Source organism: Stegodyphus dumicola, chromosome X1 (assembly GCF_044657685.1).
Source record: "Stegodyphus dumicola isolate Sdum_Otavi_A_Nest chromosome X1, ASM4465768v1".
NCBI lineage: Eukaryota > Metazoa > Arthropoda > Arachnida > Araneae > Eresidae > Stegodyphus > Stegodyphus dumicola.
The window spans coordinates 253,202,380-253,223,574 of NC_140780.1; the positions used below are offsets into that span (position 1 = coordinate 253,202,380).

General features: G+C 30.8%; 1 protein-coding gene across 8 annotated transcripts in view; it reads left to right on the top strand.

Annotated features, from left to right (window-relative positions):
• LOC118197123 (uncharacterized) overlaps window positions 1-21,195 on the top strand; it is a 466,504-nt gene that overhangs the window by 239,658 nt on the left and 205,651 nt on the right. For all 8 annotated transcript variants that reach the window (XM_085807503.1, XM_085807502.1, XM_085807499.1 and 5 more), the window contains 11 exons: window positions 222-352; window positions 1,085-1,178; window positions 1,496-1,659; window positions 4,105-4,300; window positions 4,400-4,519; window positions 6,193-6,270; window positions 8,597-8,758; window positions 11,728-11,832; window positions 14,850-14,945; window positions 16,153-16,422; window positions 21,016-21,078. In XM_085807503.1, coding sequence (XP_085663629.1) covers window positions 222-352; window positions 1,085-1,178; window positions 1,496-1,659; window positions 4,105-4,300; window positions 4,400-4,519; window positions 6,193-6,270; window positions 8,597-8,758; window positions 11,728-11,832; window positions 14,850-14,945; window positions 16,153-16,422; window positions 21,016-21,078 — 1,479 coding nt within the window. The remainder of the gene's footprint in view (window positions 1-221; window positions 353-1,084; window positions 1,179-1,495; window positions 1,660-4,104; window positions 4,301-4,399; window positions 4,520-6,192; window positions 6,271-8,596; window positions 8,759-11,727; window positions 11,833-14,849; window positions 14,946-16,152; window positions 16,423-21,015; window positions 21,079-21,195) is intronic.

Genomic DNA, 21,195 nt, shown 5'->3' on the forward strand with positions numbered 1-21,195 from the left:
AATACATTTTGTATTTGATGAAAGAGGTTTTCAAATATTGTTTTTATATTCAATTCTCAGTTAAACCCATTGCATTCTGTGTGAATTTGTTAATTTTTGTTCTGAAGTAATAATTAAAGTACTTAAGAAAATTCATGTGAAACAGTATTGTTAGCTTGTAAAAATACTGTGCTGCAACATTAGTTTTCCATTACCTTTAATATAAATTAATGATATTTTAGAAAATGAGTCGAGATACCGGCCGTGTGGAATTTTTAAAAGATTTACAACTAGAAGAGATTGAAAAAAACTGGAATCGTGTAACAGTAGCTTTGCAAGAAAGAGATCAAAAAATAAGGGATGAAATATGCAGGTAATTAATTACTTCTCTATTATGTTTTGCAGTTTTACGTTTCCCATAGCAGTAAAGTTTTCCCCATAGCATTGCATAGCAGATTTTTTTAAAATTCTTTCCATTGTGTTAAAGAATTTATCTTCACGCATTTTGTTGCTGTAAGCTGGATTGTATAGAATTTCTCAAAAGAAATTGCGTTTTCAGAGTCTCTTATCATATTTCTGGATTTTATCTAATAAATCTTAAATAGTTATCTGTTTATGTGTCTATTGAGTGATTTATGTTTCACCAGTAAATCCGTGTGAGCCGTAAGAGCTGTTACAACTTGTTAAACATTGAAATCAAACTTCCATTGCAAAAGTATTGGGAAATGTACTTTGTGCAAAGCACTTGCCATAGAATGAATTTGAATTGCAATGCATTGTCATGACATTATATTTATTTCAAAAACTGATTTTTCAAACTTGATTAGATAATTATGAGTAAGTTTATCTTTTCTTATTCCCATGAAAAAGATACATCTGTTTTGTTTATCACTTTATAAAACATTATTTTTATGGATGTTAAGATAACTTTGGACATCAAAGAAATTCTAACATTGAGAATTAGGATAATAAACTATGTATTTTGTGTAGATTACATTATTGCATCTTCTTTCATGATTATGCTTACCATAATGGTTCATGTTGATATGTAAAATTGCATATGTTGGTATGTAAAATTGAATTGTGTCTTTCAATATTATTGTAGGTTAGAGAAGCTGCAGAAAATAACAGAAAAGTTTAACAGAGAGTCGAAACTTTGTGATGGAAAATTAGATGACATTGAAAGGCGCATTAATGATGTAAGATCATCTTTTGTTTGCTATTTCAAAATAAATTTTCCCCCTTATATGGATTATTTTTGAAAAAAGCAACTTTTGGGGTTAAAAGTCTGAAATCAGGTCTACTATAATTACTTTCATTAACAGGTTAGATAATGACAAGATAGATAAGTACTTTCACTACTCATATTTTATGCGTAGATTGTGATTTGAAAGGGATCTATATGTTTATCTATTTGATTACTTGATAATTAACTTCCTAAATGATAAAAAGGGGATATTGTACATTCAGTGCTTCCTGTTTGCTATTTTATGTGGTTTCTTCTCTATTTCTCCAGGAAGAAAAGCGCATTCAGAGGCTTCATATAGTTGATGCTAAATATAATTGTGACCAGATCGAAAGTGAGTTTAAACATATTGATGACATACTGAAATCATTAAAAAAGGACATTACGATTCTGGAGGAGAAAAATTACCATCAAATTGCTGAAATGAAAATCAGGTATGATATCTGTAGCATCTTCTGAAACTTGTGTTTTTTCATGTGTTTTCTTAATAATAGCTCTTGGTTATGTGAAGTTTGGATATTTTTATTTTGCAAGGGTTATACAAAAAGGCAAATTATGTCACTGTGGTAGGAAATTAACTTGGACATTTAACATAACAGCTACTGCACAGAGTTATCTTAACTTGTCAGCTAATTATCATCCTTGAGAACTATTTAATGTAAATACAAAAACAAAGCAAATTAAAATCTTAAATAAAGTAGATAAGCCACTTCTGCTGGTTTTACTACTGAAATTGCAATACAAGCTGAAATGATGACTTGTTATAATAAAAGTATACAAGGTTGATTTACCTAAAGCTAAATGTTTATTCAAGCTTCTAGTTCAAAACTAAACATATGTTCAGATTTTGCCCTACAGTTAAACCCTTAAATCACTACCAACTCTGCAACTTCTATCTAGGGATATGGTTTTCCTCAGATTCAGCAGGAAATAGTTCTCAGAAAGACCAATAGTGATTCTACAAGTGCTCCATTAAACCAGCTTTAAGGTTAAACATCTATTTTGAAATTACGCTGCATGCATTTGTAAACTTCTGAGTAAGAACTGTGACATGAGCCAAGAGGAATAGGATAGAGTTCAGATTCAAAATCCCTTAATAAAACTTAGGAATACTTGTCACAAAAAGAAAAAAAATCAACCCCTTTTCTATTAGTTCACCTAGATTGGCCAAACTTTACATATTATTAGACTGATTCTCGTTCTGTACAATTATGTAATAATAATCTCCTTCATTACAAGTAAATAATTGATATGAAGTACAAACAGGATGTGATCATTGATTTCCAGACAACAAAAAGGTCTGACTGACATTCATGGAAAACTACAGGTGTTTACAAAGACAATACCATTGACAAGAGAAATGTGCAAAGATGGATAAAAGTGATTAAGGAAAAGTTTCACTAAAAAGAAATCATATCTGTGCAGTCAGAAACTGTAATCTTAAAAAGGTTACAAATTAATTCAGGTTGATAATCCATGATGTTCTACACGAGTAGATTATGATCACAGTGATGGAAAACTTAGGTTGTGGTTAGCATGTGCAAAGTGGGCTTCTAGAAAATTGGTTTCATTTGCTTGATCTGTTGGAAGCTTTCAAATCCAATAAAGATGCACTTTTTCCAGTTTTGGGTCAGAAGGCAAAACATGTTTCTTTACAATTCAGTCAACCAATTAATACAAGGAATGGCATTTACATCTCATCTAGAAAGCCTAAAAGGCTTAGGAGAGGAAGCAATCATCAGAGAAGTTCATGGTTATTATATTTTTTGTTGACAAAGGTGTCGTTCTTCTCAAGCAAGCAGTTTATTAACACTCCCCGAATGCTTCAAGAAGCCATTAGAAGAAGAGACCAAATACGAATCTGAATGACAGCCACACTCACCATGATTAAAGATGCCTTGATGCATCTTTAACAACTCATGTGATCAACAAATTTGTCTAGACAGTGATCTCTTGTCTCTTGTACAGACTGGATCTCACACTCTCGAAGTCCTGCTTGCTCAGGCCAATGAAGGATAATATATCCAGACAAATAGCAGCTGACATAAATGAATTTACTGCAAAGAAATGGGCAAAACAGTTCAGACTTGAATTTTGCCAGAGATGATTTGAGAGTTGGGTCCAGTGATTGCTGACATGCATTTCTTTAAATGTGTGGAATTATACTTTGCAGAGGAAGCATTCTTCAGGATTTAGGGTTTGAATGAGCTTTGTTAGTTAATAAAAGGTTAAGTTGACTTTTGTATTACTTTCAAAATGACCCTTCTGGAAACCAAATAGAAGTGGTGAGCAAGAATATTTCAAATTTTCTAAAAAATCTAAAGCCTGGTCATACAGCAAAATTGATCAAACTATATTTGAAAATTCAAAATATGTAGTCTGGCATTAACTCAAAAAATGAAAATATATAAATAGAAATAAGGTAATAAATATGAAAAAATGGTATCTTTTTGAGTAACATATTACCTGGGGAGGGGGGTGTAAAACCATGTGCTATTGACTTAATCAATACAATTTTTGTATTAAAATCTAGATAAGCTGTACAGCTTCTTTCTAATGCTCTTTTATTTTTGGAATCTATTCTGTTGATTATAATTGCTGATTATGATGTGTATCTTCCTACAGTAGTAGATAATTCCATCTTAAATTATGCAGTTTCTTTTAATCTGTTATCAGTTTTTCTTCTATGTGTGTGATTTGAATTAATAAAATAAACTTTTATGACAAAAAATTAGCTATTTATATTAATGTTTTTTCTTCTGCATGTCTGGGACTTATCAGCAAATAAATAGTCTTGTATATATTTTTAAATTGTCTAATATTTTCCCTCATACTTTTATATGCTGTTATCTATTTATTTATTTATTGTGTTTATTTAGGTTGGAAAATATCCGAGAGAGAAGTACTTGTATAAAAAAACTCTTCCAATGTACTTTAGTGTTCCCATTAACTGAAAGATCAGAAAAGAGTGGTGATGAAAAGAAAGTAAAACAGCGTACTGCCTCAAATGATAAGGCAGAATATAATAAAACTTTGTCTCTAAAAGAACATTTTGATTGGATTGAACGCAAACAAGTTAGTTCTTACAATTATAACATTTTTATCTTTAAAATAATACCTTAAAATTATTGGCATGGCTTTATTTGATTTTTATTTTGTCCTTTTGTTTTTTAGAAACGTGTGGACCAAATAGATTTTGGGAAGGATTATCAAGCTATAAAGGCAAATCTTGACCAAATTAAAAATGAACAGAAATCAGTAGAATTATATAAAAAGAAAATTGCTTCCTTGAAGGTGAATTATCTTACAATATTTTCTTTTTACATTAAAAAAACCCATCATTTTAGTTATGATTATGCATTTTATTACAGACATTTAAAAATTCTGATAGAAAATATTTCAAATATATGTATTGTGATTAAATTAGTTATTGTAAGAAATATATGTATTATGATGCATATATTTAAAATTCTGATGGACAGTATTTTAAATATATGTATTGTGAATAAAGCATTGTGATTAAATGAATGTATTGCGAGAAATATATGTATTGTGATTAAAGTCATTAATTCCTTATGTATGTGTTACATTTAGCTTTATGTGGTGCTTGTTTCTAATATAAAAATATTTAATAAGGGTAACGTTCATACTAAATTTTATATGAAATGTAATACAATTGATCTGAGGTCAAGATCCAAGATCAAATGTCCGAAATCAAGACTGATCTAAAGTCCGGACATTAAAGACAACAACAAAAATTTTTCTTTTGGAATTTTTTTTTTTTTTTTAATGCTTTACGAGTGTGCATTTGATTCCTTCCCCCGTAAGAAAACATGTGGAGAATCCTGATTCTTAATTTCATTTCAGCACTAAATAAAATACCTGGTTATTGAAGAAACAATCATTTTAGCATAAATTTGTGTGATCAATAATTTGGCTCAGTAGCTGCTTATCTGCTTAGCATACATCTCAAACCGAAACATTCTACACAGAAACATCATTGATTTTACAACTACTAATATTTTATACCCCTGACACCAACCCAGCGAATCATTATTTATTATATTTTGCTTTCATGACTTTGTTTATCAACACATGACAGCTTTAGTAATGACTCATGCAGCGATGTGTAAACAATTTTTTTATATTACTAATTTAATAACAAAGAGTAGGGAAACCTTTTTATGTTGACATTACGCTTAGTGATGATTACAGATTTAAATTACATGTGCTAAATGTTGACGAGGAACAATTAAAAAGAAATTCTTTCCACATGAAAAAAATCGATTTTGTTAGTGCCACTCATAGGCCAAAAGATTGCATTTAGTTCTATTTTGAATTAAGAATAACTGATTTTTCATTCACATAAACCCAGAACTGGCACCAGAGCTCGCATGGATGCACTGGGCACCAGAATTTAGGGAAGACAAATTTTTTGGAATTTAGAGAAGCACCGAGTAACCAAATTAAGGGATGACAATTTTTTTTAATTTAGGGAAAGCATTGGGACCCAAAATTAAGGGGCAGCAAAAATTTATAACTCAGGGGGTGCTTGGTAGCAGAATTTAGAATTGGACTTTTTACTGTGTAAGATGACTAGAATATGGAAATATCTGCAGTTGAGCCTATCTTTGATTTATATGATTCTGAATTTGCTTATGTAGTGTAGCTTCTGTATCAAAACATATATATTTTCTATTTTATTAATTTTTTGTATTGAAAATATTGTTTATTTTATTCAGTTCTCAGTTAAATTCATTGCATTCTGAGTGAATATGTTAATTTTTGTTCTGAAGTAATAATTAAAGTACTTATGAAAATTAATTCATGTTCATAATAAATTTATTTGCATTTTGTTGTTTTTTCAGTATTGAAAGAAGTATTTTTATCAGTTTTTGTATTGTGTAGTTTTTTTATCTGTAAGCTGTATAATTTCGTTGTTTTCATTTTGTTCCCCATGTACTTAGACAACTATAAAACGAAGCGATGCTGATAATAGCAGTGAAGAAGCAGAGAAACTGGAATCAAAATTTCAGTCTCTTGAAGTATGTTTATATTATTATTTATTTATATTTTAATACAGTAGTTTAATAAGGGCAATGATTATATTGAATTGTTCCTGATGTAATATTTTTCATGTGTGCTGAAAATTTTCTATTCATTTTTGCGTAAAGCATGCTTATGAATTACCAAACAATGATTTATACATCCAGCTTAAAGTAATTACACCATTAGAAGTAATATTTTCATATTACTTTAGTTACAGTAATGGTTTTCAAATACCCATTTCCAGTTTTGTGCATTCTCTTGACTTTTCTTCACTGGATAGTGTGTGCATAAAAATTCAGAAATAGCACTCTGCTGCTGAAACATTGAGAAATTTGAGAATTGTAGTTGAATTTTTCTCTCAGCTCATCTGACAAGCTTGATTTATTTGTAAATATTGTGTTCTTTAGAGCCTGGAGGAAAATGGCGATAGGAATAAAATCTTGTGGTTTAAGAATTTTGTGTTTTTAATTTCTGTGTGATGTTACCCAGATTACATCATCAAACACATAATATGGGACAGACAATGTAAAATGTAAAATCGGACCAAAAAAGCCGGTTGGTATATATTTTATGTAAAACTTCTTATCTGTTTCAGATATATTTCATACAGCTCCTTCTTTTCCAGGAAGGGGGGGAATTATTTCTCTAAAGAGAAAAAAAACTATATCAGTTACTTTTGAAAGCGATAGATTTGTAATGAAAATTTTATGCTGACCTAAATTTCTTTCTCAAATTTTACAGATAATGTGTTAGGTAATTATTTAGTTGCCCAATTACTTCTGCGCTACCATATATATTACATTTTATTGTTGCAAGTTTTTAAGCTTTATAACTTTCTTTATTGTACTTAAATTAAAAAAAAAAAATACTAGTAAACCTTTTTAGATATTTTTCAGATGCAAACAAAATTTCATTATAATTGAATTGAGATTTGTGAACATTATTGAAAAAATAATATGCATTACAGAATCAGACATTTGTAAAGTGGATCACTATGAGACAAGGTACATTAATTTCTAGCCTTTACAGAACAGTTTACATGTGATCACTTGGACTTTTTTTCATTTATAAGTCTGATATTTCTGTACTGTTTAATGAAGTTATTTTTATCCCTTCCACTTTTTTCCTTCCCTCAGCTGTTGCTGAAATCTTTTATTTCATGTATCATATTGATTAGTTTTAAGGGAACTGGATAACTTTCTTATCTTTTTTGGCATACAAAAGTTTAAATTACTTAGTTGTGCTATTTATCAAAATGTCTGAAAAAGTACAGTTCTTATGTAATTTGAAATTTGTTTAATAGTTTTCATCAAAAGAAGTAATTTCTATTTGAGTTTACTTTTAAAGCAAATAAATATAGTTTGTAATAATTTTCTTCTTAATTTACTGGATTGAATTATTTTATAAAGGCGAAGCATACTAGGGCTGTGTATCTGTGGGGAGGGGTGGCTTTGCAGAATACTTTTTAATGGAAACTGGCCTATATTTATCACACTAGAAAAACCTCTTATAGTGACTCTGTTCAGTTGCCAGAAACAGAACTCAGGATGAACTACTAGTGTTAAAACTGAAATAAAAATGCCTGGTTGACACGTCAGAACTACAATTAAAGAAACAAAATAAAATTTAAATTACCGGAGCTTTTCCAGACAAACCATCTGCTGCATCAGTTGTATCTCAAGATTCAAGATCCAGCTGAAAAATATGGTCTGATGGGTCAACATAAAGTTTTTATCTCATTTTTAACTTAGTTTATATGTGTGTGTGGGCATTTGATTTCTAAATGCTATTCATCTGGCCATTTGCTGAGCTTTTTTAATTTATATGAAGGAATTATTAAGTACATTTTTTGGTAGGGTTTAACTTTGTGAATTTTGAAAATGTACTGATCTTTCATATGTGTCACATAACAAATAATCTTAACATATTCCTGAATGCAGAGGTTTGGATCACCTCCCACCCTTTTTAATCAGCACTATATTACACTCCACATTTCTACCCTTTTTAATTATTACATTAATGATTTTTAATTGATTGTTAAAGCAGTATTTATCCTTTCCAGAAACTATGTTTATAAAATTGTGCGATGTATTTACGTAAAAAATCATGCCCAGTAACTTCAGTAGCATGCTTTAAAACAACTTTTTCAGATATTATTTGAGATAAAAATATGAACATAAATATAAAAAATTCTGATAATGCAATAATGAACACAATTTAATATAATAAATTCTGATCAGCCTTGCATATAAAAAAAAATCATGTGTTAAAATGTTTTGAATTGGAATGTGTTTCGATTTATTAACTGTTTGCATGTTGCAGTCTTTTGTAGCCCAGAAACTGCGAGATTCAGAAAGCCTCTTAGATTTCATTCAATCAGCTTCTAGAGAATTAAAATGGATGAAAGAAAGAGAGGAAGCAGAAGTTTCTAGAGATTGGAGTGCTAAAAATTTGAATCTTGTTGAATTAGAACATCACCAGGAGGTAATGATTGTGTATATAAGTAAATTACCGTAATTTTGCACGTATAGTCCGCACCATCGTATAGTCCGCAGACACGATTTTATATAAAAAAAAATTTAAAAATTGTCAGATAGTCCGCACCACCGGATAGTCCGCGGACTATACGTCCGAAATTACGTTTTTTAATACGGCAATATTCCCATGCTTTTTAAACACATCCTTTTGTTTGCACAAATTTCTCACCGCTTTCTTGTCCACTTCAAAATAACGGAGTAAAATCCTAGTATACGGTGCAGCCTTGGCGCGACTTTGAAAATTATCGCCAACACCAAAAATGATCCAAACAACGTCTATATATATACTATACATGCATAGTATATATACTATATACATAGTATATACTATGTTTAACTATATATTTTCTTTGAATGACCCGTTAACTACTCATCGTATATGTCCCGTTTTCACTGCTCATCATAGAGTCGCCAAAAGTAGTCAAATCCCATGTGCACCGGATACTAGGATTAAACCAATAACGACCCGCTTCTCTATTTCCATCTTTTTCAGTTTTCTCAACTACCTCTCAGCAGTAAATCTCCGGCGATGTTTCATCAACATTATCGAAGATGAAAGACAAAATACGAAAACAAAATACTGTGCAACGTGCTATCCTCGTGATAAGTGGTAATGAAATATGACCTTCGACCCCACTCACTCGGTGTTGCCATACTACGCTATAAGTAAACGAATCACGCTTTTTTTTTCGTACTCCAGGTACTTGCTACTATGGCTCCTAAAAACCCACAGCCAACTCTATAGTCAGTCGGCTGTGCTAAAAACCGAGCTGACGCATCAACTACTTTTCCACCCTCCCGGCAGTTGTGCTAAAGCATTGCGAAGGACACTTGGAATCTCGCGCTTTTTTTATATTTGATCATCGACAGTTCACGACAGCGTGTTTTTTAAATTTCAACAATTTTAACCGTGAACAACCAGCGTGTTATCCGCACTGGTGGATAGTCCGCAGCTTCAAAAATTCGCATTTTAAACACAGATAGTCCGCGGACTATACGCGCGAAATTACAGTAAGTGTTTTGTTCATGAATTTTTTTCTTATGCATAAAGTTTATGCAACTGTTCTTTTAGAATATGAATTTGTGTAGCAAAAAATTGCATGCAGCAGGGAAAATTGTAACTATTCGTAAATTTAACCTATGAATCTCTCTTAATAACACATAAAAAATACTATGGTACTGCACCTGTTATGGATGTACATCTTGAATCGCATAAAAGACGCACTGCTTGCCCCCTTCATGGCTAGAAGTTTTTTGTTTGTTTGTTTGTTTGTTTTGTTGTGTTGTTTGCATTAACCCTTGATCCTATTATTGAGAGCATAGACTGGAGTGATGATATAACCAATTGTGTTTTATTCTATTTTTCTCATTTAGCATCTCTACCCTTTCTGAGCACAGTGGGAGGCCTAAGAAAGTATCTGTTTACAGAAGATTCTAAGTGATTCTAAGGCCTCTCAGCTGCATACTGACACATTGATTATGGCGCTTTACTATCTGCAATTCAGAAATTGGTAACCTGTATCTTGTGGATATGCTGTGCCCCAAAATACCTCCGCAAGTATCACAAAGCATGGCAAAGCAGTGTGTGCATTCATTTCATTATATGTCTCTCTTGGCACTGGAAATATCACGCCTCTCACTTCTTTACTGAAATAAAATGAGGAATTCATTGACTTGGGGCTGTATTGTATTCAGCTGTGAATCCTAAATTTTACTTTATTCAGATGACCAGAGAATTCATGTGTGGAGGAAGTCTGGTTAATGTTTTTCACCTTAGGTCATTAAGGAGTGGTGTACATCTGTCACGCTTGATGTTACCATCTGATGAGCCATTTCCTATGACAAGTGATCATCTCTAGTGATCCTTCACACCACTTATATACTTACTTATGTACAACCAACAATATATAAGCTATGTCACTGATATCTTTGGACATAGTGTGATGTTAATGCTCTCATGTGTGTTGGAACCCATCTTTGATCTTGACCATGAAAGCCAGTAATTCCATCATAAAAGTATTTCTTAATGAATAAATATTTGGAATAAACTCCCTTTTTATTTTATCGAAAAGGCGAAATCATCTGCTTAATACATATTTTTAAATTAACAGCCTTAATCACATTTAAGCATTAAGCATCTTAGATTATTTACCTGTTCAGGTAAGGTAGCATCAGTTAGTTTTACTGTCATATTTCCTCTGTTATCTTGTTCTGTGTTATTCAGATTCTCTTTATTCAGATGACCAGAGAATTCATGTGTGGAGGAAGTCTGGTTAATGTTTTTCACCTTAGGTCATTAAGGAGTGGTGTACATCTGTCACGCTTGATGTTACCATCTGATGAGCCATTTCCTATGACAAGTGATCATCTCTAGTGATCCTTCACACCACTTATATACTTACTTATGTACAACCAACAATATATAAGCTATGTCACTGATATCTTTGGACATAGTGTGATGTTAATGCTCTCATGTGTGTTGGAACCCATCTTTGATCTTGACCATGAAAGCCAGTAATTCCATCATAAAAGTATTTCTTAATGAATAAATATTTGGAATAAACTCCCTTTTTATTTTATCGAAAAGGCGAAATCATCTGCTTAATACATATTTTTAAATTAACAGCCTTAATCACATTTAAGCATTAAGCATCTTAGATTATTTACCTGTTCAGGTAAGGTAGCATGAGTTAGTTTTACTGTCATATTTCCTCTGTTATCTTGTTCTGTGTTATGTTAATTGTGTATTAATAATTATATTATAATTCTGTATTAATAATGTCAATGAAAATTTTTTTATAGATTCTTAAATTCATTAAAGGAGCAATGCACTATATATATGATATGATCATAAATGCAAATGCATGCATAAATCATGAATGATTATAAGGAGTTGTTTTCTTTCTTCTTTTTAAGACACTGACTAATGATTTAGAAAAGAGAGAAATTCAGTTTAATGCAGTTCAAAGCCGGGGAGAAAGCCTTTTATTGCAGAAACATCCTGCTGCAAAATGCATTGAGGTATGTTTGTAAATATTTGTAAAGTAACTTAAGGTGCTTTTAATAATTATAAATATTAAATTTTCTTCTGGTGTGATGTTATTTTTTTAAATGTATACTGTTGTTTACAGTACTTTTATAAACTTAATTTTTTATTATAGAAAAATAAGTTCTGCTTGCTGATTATAACTAGATTGCTGAAAATGCATCATTTTAATTTATCATCATGTATACAGAGGTTGTTCGCACGTTTTTTAGACGATTTTTCATTGTATTTACAGAAATATTTTAAGTAACATTTTTGTGTTTTAATGAGCTAGTGCATATCTTTCTTCACCATAATTTCCAAGACAAGCCATTTATAGAAGCAGAGGAAGTATTTTATCCCATTCCTCTTGAACAGCTTTCCAAAGTACAAGGAGGGCTGCAAGTCGACATTTGGACAATCCTCTTTTTAAAAGCTTATAAGTGCAAGAATTCATGGGAGATACATCAGTAGATTTAGTAGGGATAAGAAAAGTGGATGTTCTTGATACCTATTTTTTGTTCCATTTTTTCCAGGAAATTAACAGCAGATTTTGACGTGCGGCTGCTTGCTTTGTCTCGATGTAGTTCAACTGATTAATGGCACTGTGGGTAAAGAGAAGTTATCTCATATTTGAGAAATGGCTATAAAATATGTTCCTGATAATATGTGAAGTTGATCTTAACATTTTTCTCCAGTTTCTTTACTTTTAATTTGCCGTTATATGAAAAACCAGCAACAATTACTACTTGAAAAACTTTCTTTTGCTTCTCTGAACCATGTTTTAAGATATTTTTCTTCTCTTTGGTGATAATAAATGGATCTCTTTTTATTGCTGTCATTTAAGTACACCCAAAATTCATCTGTTATGACAACATTTTCACATTTTTATCCAGATAAATGTTTCTCATAAAGAATTCTTTATGCGTTTCACGCGTTCTGCATTCGGGGATATGTCGTTCAGAAAGATGATGCACATTGTTTTTTTTCACCTTTTTAAGGTTCAAATCAGCATTAATCACTATGTTTACAGTTGACATTGAGAATTTTAATTACTTTGCAACTGTCCTTTGAACTAACAGATTTTCCTTGAACATTTAAAATTTTATCTTTGTAACATTTGAAACATTCTGTTTTTTTCCTTGGATATATACTTTGGACAGTTTTTCCATTTGAAACCAAACTTAAACCATTTGTTTCTTTCTTTCTTTTTGACAGTATTATCTATTGTAGCTGTATATATTGAAAAACCATGCCTTTCACGGCGTTTTTTAATAACTAGATGCAAATAATTTTCTTTTGAAAGATCATAAATGTAGCCTTCCATCCTGCATGAAAACAAAACTGTCTAGCAGATGATAATTCGTACTTTCAAAAATAAAGTTGCAGTTAAATTTCAAGTAGCCTGTTCTTTTTATAGCAAAGCAAAATCTTCTAAAAATGTGCAAATAGCCTCTGCACATGGTGATTTAAAAATTCTCAAATAAAGAAGAAGTTATAAGACATGCTGAAAGGATTTTTCTGCATACTTTGCATGACTGTAACTCAAGAAAGCTGTCTTCCATTATAGACATATTAGCACTAATTTACTCACTCATAATTAATTCTATCTTGGATATCAGAAAAAGTTACAAATCAGGAGAAAGCGCATATGTATTTCATTCACAGAACTGCAAATAGAAATGTGACAAAATACCAAAAGGCTGTATTGCAATGCCTTTCTACAAGGCAATCACAGATCTTAACAACTTTGAGCAACTGCAAACATGTGTGTGAAATGAGCTTCTTTGCCACCACTTTGTAGGATATAGAATGTTGAAGCAGTGTGAAAACACTACATTTTACTAAACAAATTTCATGTAAGTTTAGATAGAGATTGTTCTGAATCTAATTCTTAAGGAACTTCTCATGCAGTAAGTGGGCTACAATCAATGGCTTTGTATATAATACAAGGTAAACAATTGCACTCATTATGCATAGAGAGAGTTAACCTTTATACTTGCAAATTAGGAACTTTGTATGTATTTTCCTCATTGTCTTTACAATACAGCCAAATTTTCCTGCACATGTCTAGCTCGCTAATTAATGCATGTGAGGAAATTTTAATTAATTTAATTCTTATGCATGGGCAACAGTTATCTATTGCCACATGCCTGCTTTTGCTTCGGTAACATTTCTCAATAGATTTTTTGCTAGAATCATCTAAGGTTATTTGATTGTAACATATCTTCTGTTAGTCAGACTGGATGGGAGAATGTACTTAGTGCATTTACAAGAAGTCTTACCTGAATCAATGAACCCTTTTTGAGTAAATATTAAAATATGTACATGGCTCTAACACAACAGAGTGCCACCCCATTTCAATAAGGATGAGGAAAAGGACTTGAATACAGCATTTCCAAAATGATGGATTGGTCTTTATAGTCTCTGCAATTGGCTGGCAAAATTTCCCAAATTCTTGTGTCGAAACTTTTTAGTATAGTAGTAGTATTCTTGTGTCAAAACTTTTTAGAATAGGTCAAGTAGAATGGGAAATATAGAATTGTCCCATTTTTTCGAGGGGAGGGGGCACTTGGTACATAAGAAAGTAAAAGGGCCTGAAAAGTTAAAATGTAAAATGTTGAACATTTCATGCATGAATGCAAGGAAGTAAAAGTAGTTTATAATTAATATATTGTTTTGCATGTATCAAAGCACTTCTTTGGTATATTAATTCTGCATGCAGAATTGATTTTTGCTTTTAATTACATTTTTCTTTAATGAGTAAAAGCTAATACATGGTAATTACTTAATAAGAACTTACTTACAACTTTTGTAATTTATTCAAAGTTATAATAATTTTACATATTTTTACTATTATTTATTTTGTTTTTGTCATTGTGTCTGAGCAAATGCATTAATAATTATAAAAAAATATATTTTTTGTTTTTTTATTTGAGCAAATATGCATTTGTATCTTACATATTTTTGATATGGCTGCAGTTTTGTACTTAAAACTGTGTTAACATTTTAGGAGTATCTTGCAAATATACAGAATTTATGGTCATGGTTATTACAGTTAACCCTATGTTTAGAAATCCATTTAAGTTATGCTCAGATGTATCATCAAGTGAGTACTTATTTATTTCAAAATCATGTTTTTAAAATATACGAGTTCAATCTCTACATATTTAGTAAATTGTGAACATTATCCCTTCAAAAAGTAATGTACATCCTTGAATATGATATATTATTTAATCATGAATTTTAGTTAATTCTAATCTAAATAATAAATTTGCGATTTTGTAATTAGTCTGCTTAGATTATCTCAATTATACACTAAAGGCTCCACTATTTGGAAAGCTCAGGAAATGCTGAATGTCGGATATGTCAAAATGCTGTATAGTAGAGTATACAAAAAGTGCAGTTCATGGTGGGAAAGCAAAATAAATGGGAAAAGAAATTTTTGGTCTAAAATAAAAAATAAAAAATAAAAAAATAAATAAATTTTAAAAAGTTGGATTTACATTTCAGACCTAAAGAAAGAGGCATTTTCATAGGTTTTCTTTAAACACATGAAAGTAAAATATCTAATTTGACTATGGAATGCATTGACCATGAAATTTGGCAGAGATCCTGCCAAACTTCTGCCAGTCATTCTGACAGAGGTTTGAAAAAAAAAAAAAAAAAAAAAAAAAAAAAAAAAAAAAAACTATTGCCCTTTATTTAATAAGTTAACCAAGAGATAGAATTTACATATGTAGACTATAAAAATATAAAACACTTGTTGTAATGTATATAATGTAGTGAGGATCCTGTAAGTTTAATAATACTTTACTGCATGCTGCTCTGTTTATTACAGGTCCCAGATTTAATTTTTTTTTTTTTTTTTTTTTTTTTCAAAATGTGAGGGGGAAAAAAAGAAAGCAGTTAACTTTTATGCTTCTTCAGAAAAACTGAAGTGGCTTGTTGAGAATTCATCATGTATGCATAAAAACAAAGTTTGTGTGACTGTATTGTGACGTCATCTTTATCCATAACTTGTGCTAAATCGCATTGTTTGGCTGAAGTTTTTCTTTATTGCAAGTTGTCCTGTATGTGCTTTGTGATGGTTTGACAAGTCTCATTGCTTAATTTTTCATTTTAAAAAACTCTTTAAAGTTTTAAAATTTTCTGATTAGTTGAATGCTGAATAGTGGGGCTTTTACTGTATATAGTTATTACCTATTTTTCCTTCTGTTTGCCATATTCTTTTAAAGAACTGAAATTTCAGTTTATTATATAGAGTAGCTACAAGTAATGTTTTATATAAATTATTATTATTATATTAATTGCAGTATTTTAAAGAAGCACATGAGTGTGAACAGTGGCTGAAAAAAAATGAGGACAAACTGAATACCACTTTTAGTAGGAATGTTTCTTCAATAGATGAAGGTGAACGATACCTAAAGCAAATGGAAGACTTAAGAGATGATCTCACTAGGTATAATGATTTAATAAATGGTCTTGAACAACGCAGTCATGAAATAGTTCCTTTAAAATCAAGGAAAATCCAGTCTGGTAAAGCTTTGTCAGTCATAGCCATTTGCAATTACAAGAACCCAAATGTAAGTTTCTGAATAACTGTTATTACGAAAAATATTAGTTTTTAGTAGTTGTTTTTCCCCCACTCCTGTGTAATCTGTGTATTATTGTATTTGGTGTCAAAATTTTGATTTTATTAATTAAGAAATTTCATTAATATATAATTATTTAATAAACCAAAATAATAAGGAAAAACTGGTTGCTGTTCAGTTTAACTGGTTTCTTCTACTAAATTATGAACTTAACCTATTTTAAGAGATTGGCTAAAGGAACAGTTGTACATCTAAGCTCCTTTAATTCTTCTGACCGACTTTGGTGTGTGTAAGAGAAATCAAATTTAATTTTTTAACCTGTCAGCTCATACACTGGGTAGACATCTATTCCAGTTATTTGATTTATCATCAGATGCAAGGCTTTTCTGTGTGCCTTTCAGTGTTGAGTAAATGAAGGATTGCTAAATTTTCTTTGCTGAACAATGAATGATTCCTTGGTTTATTTATTGATGTTGAAACAAACAGAGAATTTGACAACTGAGATTCAGCTGAACTATTTGTAATTGCACATAAACTTGAAAATCATCTAGAAATTCATATTGTGTGGCAAGAAAATTTTGTTACTAAGCACTAATTTAAATCTAAATTTGGTGTGTGTAAGAGCACTAATTTGTCCTAATGAGCTTCACCCAAATGAATGCATTTTAATTCAAATATGAATCAAAGAGCTTTTCTAAAAGTGATGTCTTTAAAGCTCATTAAAACATCTCATTGTATTTTCAGCTGCAGTGCTACTTTAGAAAAATTTATATATCAGATTAAAACAATTAGTTAGCACAACTGTATTTTGGCCTAAAATTATAATAAGAAAACATGAAAAACATAATTTTAATTCCCTTAATCTCATTCTTCATTAGAAAATTCTCCCGTTAACTTAACATTTAATTCTTTTACCTATTGTGCCATGTTTTATTTCAAAATTTAATGCTTAGTTATTAATTGCTGGACTGTTTCGAAAAATGTATAAGCTAATTGAGTTGTTTTATTCTAAGCCTATAGTATTCATTACTATACTAAGCCTATAGTATAGTAATGAATTGCTTAATTCTAAGCCTAGTGTATAACTACATTACACATCTGGCCTTTTCTTTTTGATAAATATATGAAAATTCTTGGTAATATTATAAGAGGTGTCAAACTTTTATAAAGTCCATTAGGTTAGCGTCTCTGACTAGCGTTTCCCTGTACAATATGTAGCCAGTCTTCATTTTCCATTGGTAGATAAAGATATGAAATTTATGTCAGAGAATGTGAAGTAATGCATACGTGTCATATTTTATAGGTCCATTATTATTGTGTTCTTTAATAAAAAATACTATAGGTTTATTTGTTATGCTTCACTATGTCGTATGTGCTGTGAATGCATATTCATCAAAAAATTTTGCATGCAAAATGATTTACAAACATCAGTCTTATGCATACTCTGTTCAAAATAATAAATATATTTCAAGAAAAAACATCTTATAGCATTGTTTACTATCAAAGGAAAAACCTCAATGCACTGGTCTTCTTTTGTGTAAGTCACATCATCTGAAAATTATTATATACAGTCAAAAGTCTTTAATACGGATGTCTGTAATCCAGAATTATCTATTATCCGGACCTAAAAGCTACACACTTTCTGCGCATGCGTCAACGCATTAATGCTTTAACGCATGCACATAATACCTTTACGCATGCGAATACGCATCTGCGCATGCACATTGTACGTTTACGCCTGCGTGTTTAATGTATAACGGACGGTATAAGCTAAGCTAAAATTATCTAATTATCTATTTCAGTTAATGTTGCAGATTGCGTTGTTCCTTAATCTTCGAATTGGATTCAGCTTATTATTTTTTGCAGACTGTTAGAGCAATTTTATAAAAGTAGGCTTGAACTTTCAATTATGTCACAAAGAATTTCCGATTCTGGAGCTGCCAAAGGATCTACAAAGTGAAAGCATGTTTCGGTGTCCATCAAACAAAAAGTGGAATTGCTGCAAAAAATGGATAAAGGCATATCCTTTGATTCTCTAACCATTCTGATATACATTTATCAATTTGATGCTGCCCTGCAACGGGGGGGGACGGCGTGCAGTGAACTAGAAGTTGATCTGTCAGCACTATCCTTATCTTCAGAGCGGATGTTTTTATTTTATTCGGCTTATAATTCCTTACTAAATGTAGTATTTCATCTCGATATACTCTGTCTTTGATATGATTTAAATAAAATTCCTCCTCATTTTAAATATCACGAATACAAATCAAATAGTTTTCTGGTTGCAATTTTCTAATTTCGACTATGCGTAATGTATGCTTTACGCATGTGCACATTGAAAGAAATGTTTAATAAAGTAAACAAATAAATACTAAGCTTTCTTTTTTGTAAATTTTGATACCCTTTAGATGATAATTGCTCTTTATTTCATAAATTACAGTTTCATATTTTTGATTTTATAATTTCTGCATGCCATCGTACCAGATTTAAACTGATGATCTATAATCCAGAAAAACCGATAATCCAGAATCGCCGAAATCCCGACGAGTCCAGATTAAAGACTTTTGACTGTATATAACAATTTTAACAATTTTCAATATATAGTCATGAAAAATTTTACTGCAGACTTTTCTTTTTTTAAATATTATTCTTAAGACATATATGCCCAATAAATTTCTGTTAAATTTTTAGCTTCCTATATAAAAATATCAGTTATTCATATGTCTGTAAATTTTTTGTATGCAGTAGGGACTTAATGTTTATCTTATTGAGTAACTGAACATTTTGCTTTACAAGAACCATAAAAAAGTAAGATTTTGTGTTCATGGATTTTTCTCATTCCCTGTACTGAAACAATTTAAACAATTCTCTATCCTAATTTTAGCATCAATATTTAAGGAAATAAAGTTTGTGGCTTCCTTTTATAAACACCTTGTATAATAGTGGATGTTTGAGGTTTTGTTCTCTAGCTGTTCTCTGTTGGTTACAAATATTCATATTGTTCTATAATGTTCTGAATTCCCCCCCCTGCAGTGGTGGGCACTTGCCTATAATGGCATTGACCACTCTCAAGGCCAGAAGTGGTAGCCATTTTATTGTAGAGGCATCTAATATGTGGCCACTGCTACCACCTATGAAGGGACAGACAATTTACATCCAAGCCTTCTCAGGGATTCAAACCCGGTCTCTTCGGTATTGCAGTCAGGCTCCCCTAACCACTATACCGTCTGGGCAGCATTTTCTGAATTTTACCAAATGAGTTTTATTTTTAATTTTATGAATATTGTATTTAGTTTAATCATTCTTTTAAAATATTCAGCTCATGATATATTTTGAACTTTTTTTACATTTTTGTGGCAGTCATATATTGGGAAAATCCATTCCTGTTCCATTGTAACCTGATGAAATTCTTTTGTGAGAGATTAATATATGTAAGCTTCATTTAATACTGTGTAGTTGCATTGAACTATAAAGAATCAGCTTTATAGACAAACTTTATTAACATTCTAAACATGAAATATTCTTTAATGAAAAATTGCCTGTAGCACAGTGCGGCTAAGAACGCTATTCTACCAAAATTAAACATGAACAACTGTTGCCATTCACAAAAACTCAATAATAAAATATGACATGTTGCCAGTAACAAGATTGTTGTATAAATGATAACATAAAATCAAATACTGAGAAAATAAATAAAGAAAAAGAAAAAAAGAAATGCAAATATTAAATATACATCCAAACATTAACTCCCACCCTTGCCATTGCGTTAACAATAGATCATTCCCAATGCAATGGCAAAAGTAGTTACTTCCTCAAATGTTAACTTAGTTTCTCCTATCATTCTTTTCAAATGAAATTTTATGGACTTGATCCCTGACTTCCACAAACCACTGAAGTGGGCTCTAAATATGGTTTCCATTCCATATTTATAGCCAAATAATAATCAATTCATTGCTGTTAAGTGATAGTAGCAGAGTGTGCAATTCGGACAATTTTCTTTTTGCCCCAACAAAGTTTGTACCATTATCTGAAAATAAGTATTGGGGCGTACCCCACCTGGGTACAAATTGCTTAAGAGCAGCAATGAAAGAATCTACAATTAAGTTGCTAACTTCCTCAATATGGTTAGCTTTGGTAGCTAGACATACAGCATTTTCAAGGCAACAATCTGTGTAACTGAGATGTAACCTTTGTAGTTGAGTAACCAACTGAGGTGCTCAATTATTATATGATAATTTGTACTGTGTCGCACTAAATGTTAACTACTGAATTTGAATTGTAATAAAACATATTTTAATTGCGAATACTTGAGATATGGCTGAAGATGATACCGATTTTTAAATGTAAAAGTTGTTTCTGAGCTTAGGAAAAAGAGAATAATGTTTTTAATAATAGTATATAACACTGCTGTAGAAAATTGATGTCAAAATGGGAAAAAAAAAAAAAACTTAAATGTCTGTAGTAATCATTTCTTTGAATTATTTTATCATTAATTTAATGCTATTAAATTCTGCCTTGGAGTGTTTTTCATTGTATGTAATTAATTCCAATGTATGGAGTTAACATATTTCTTTACATATGCAGATTGCTGTATCCAAAGATGAGAAATGTACGGTCAAAGATACATCTCATAAAGTCATGTGGAAGGTCTGTACTTTTCTTTAAACAGTAAAATATTTCCATTGAATGCTATTAACTTGTTCTCATGTTTTTGAATATTCTCAAAATATATGTTTATCTAACTTTTTTTAGATGTATGGTTAA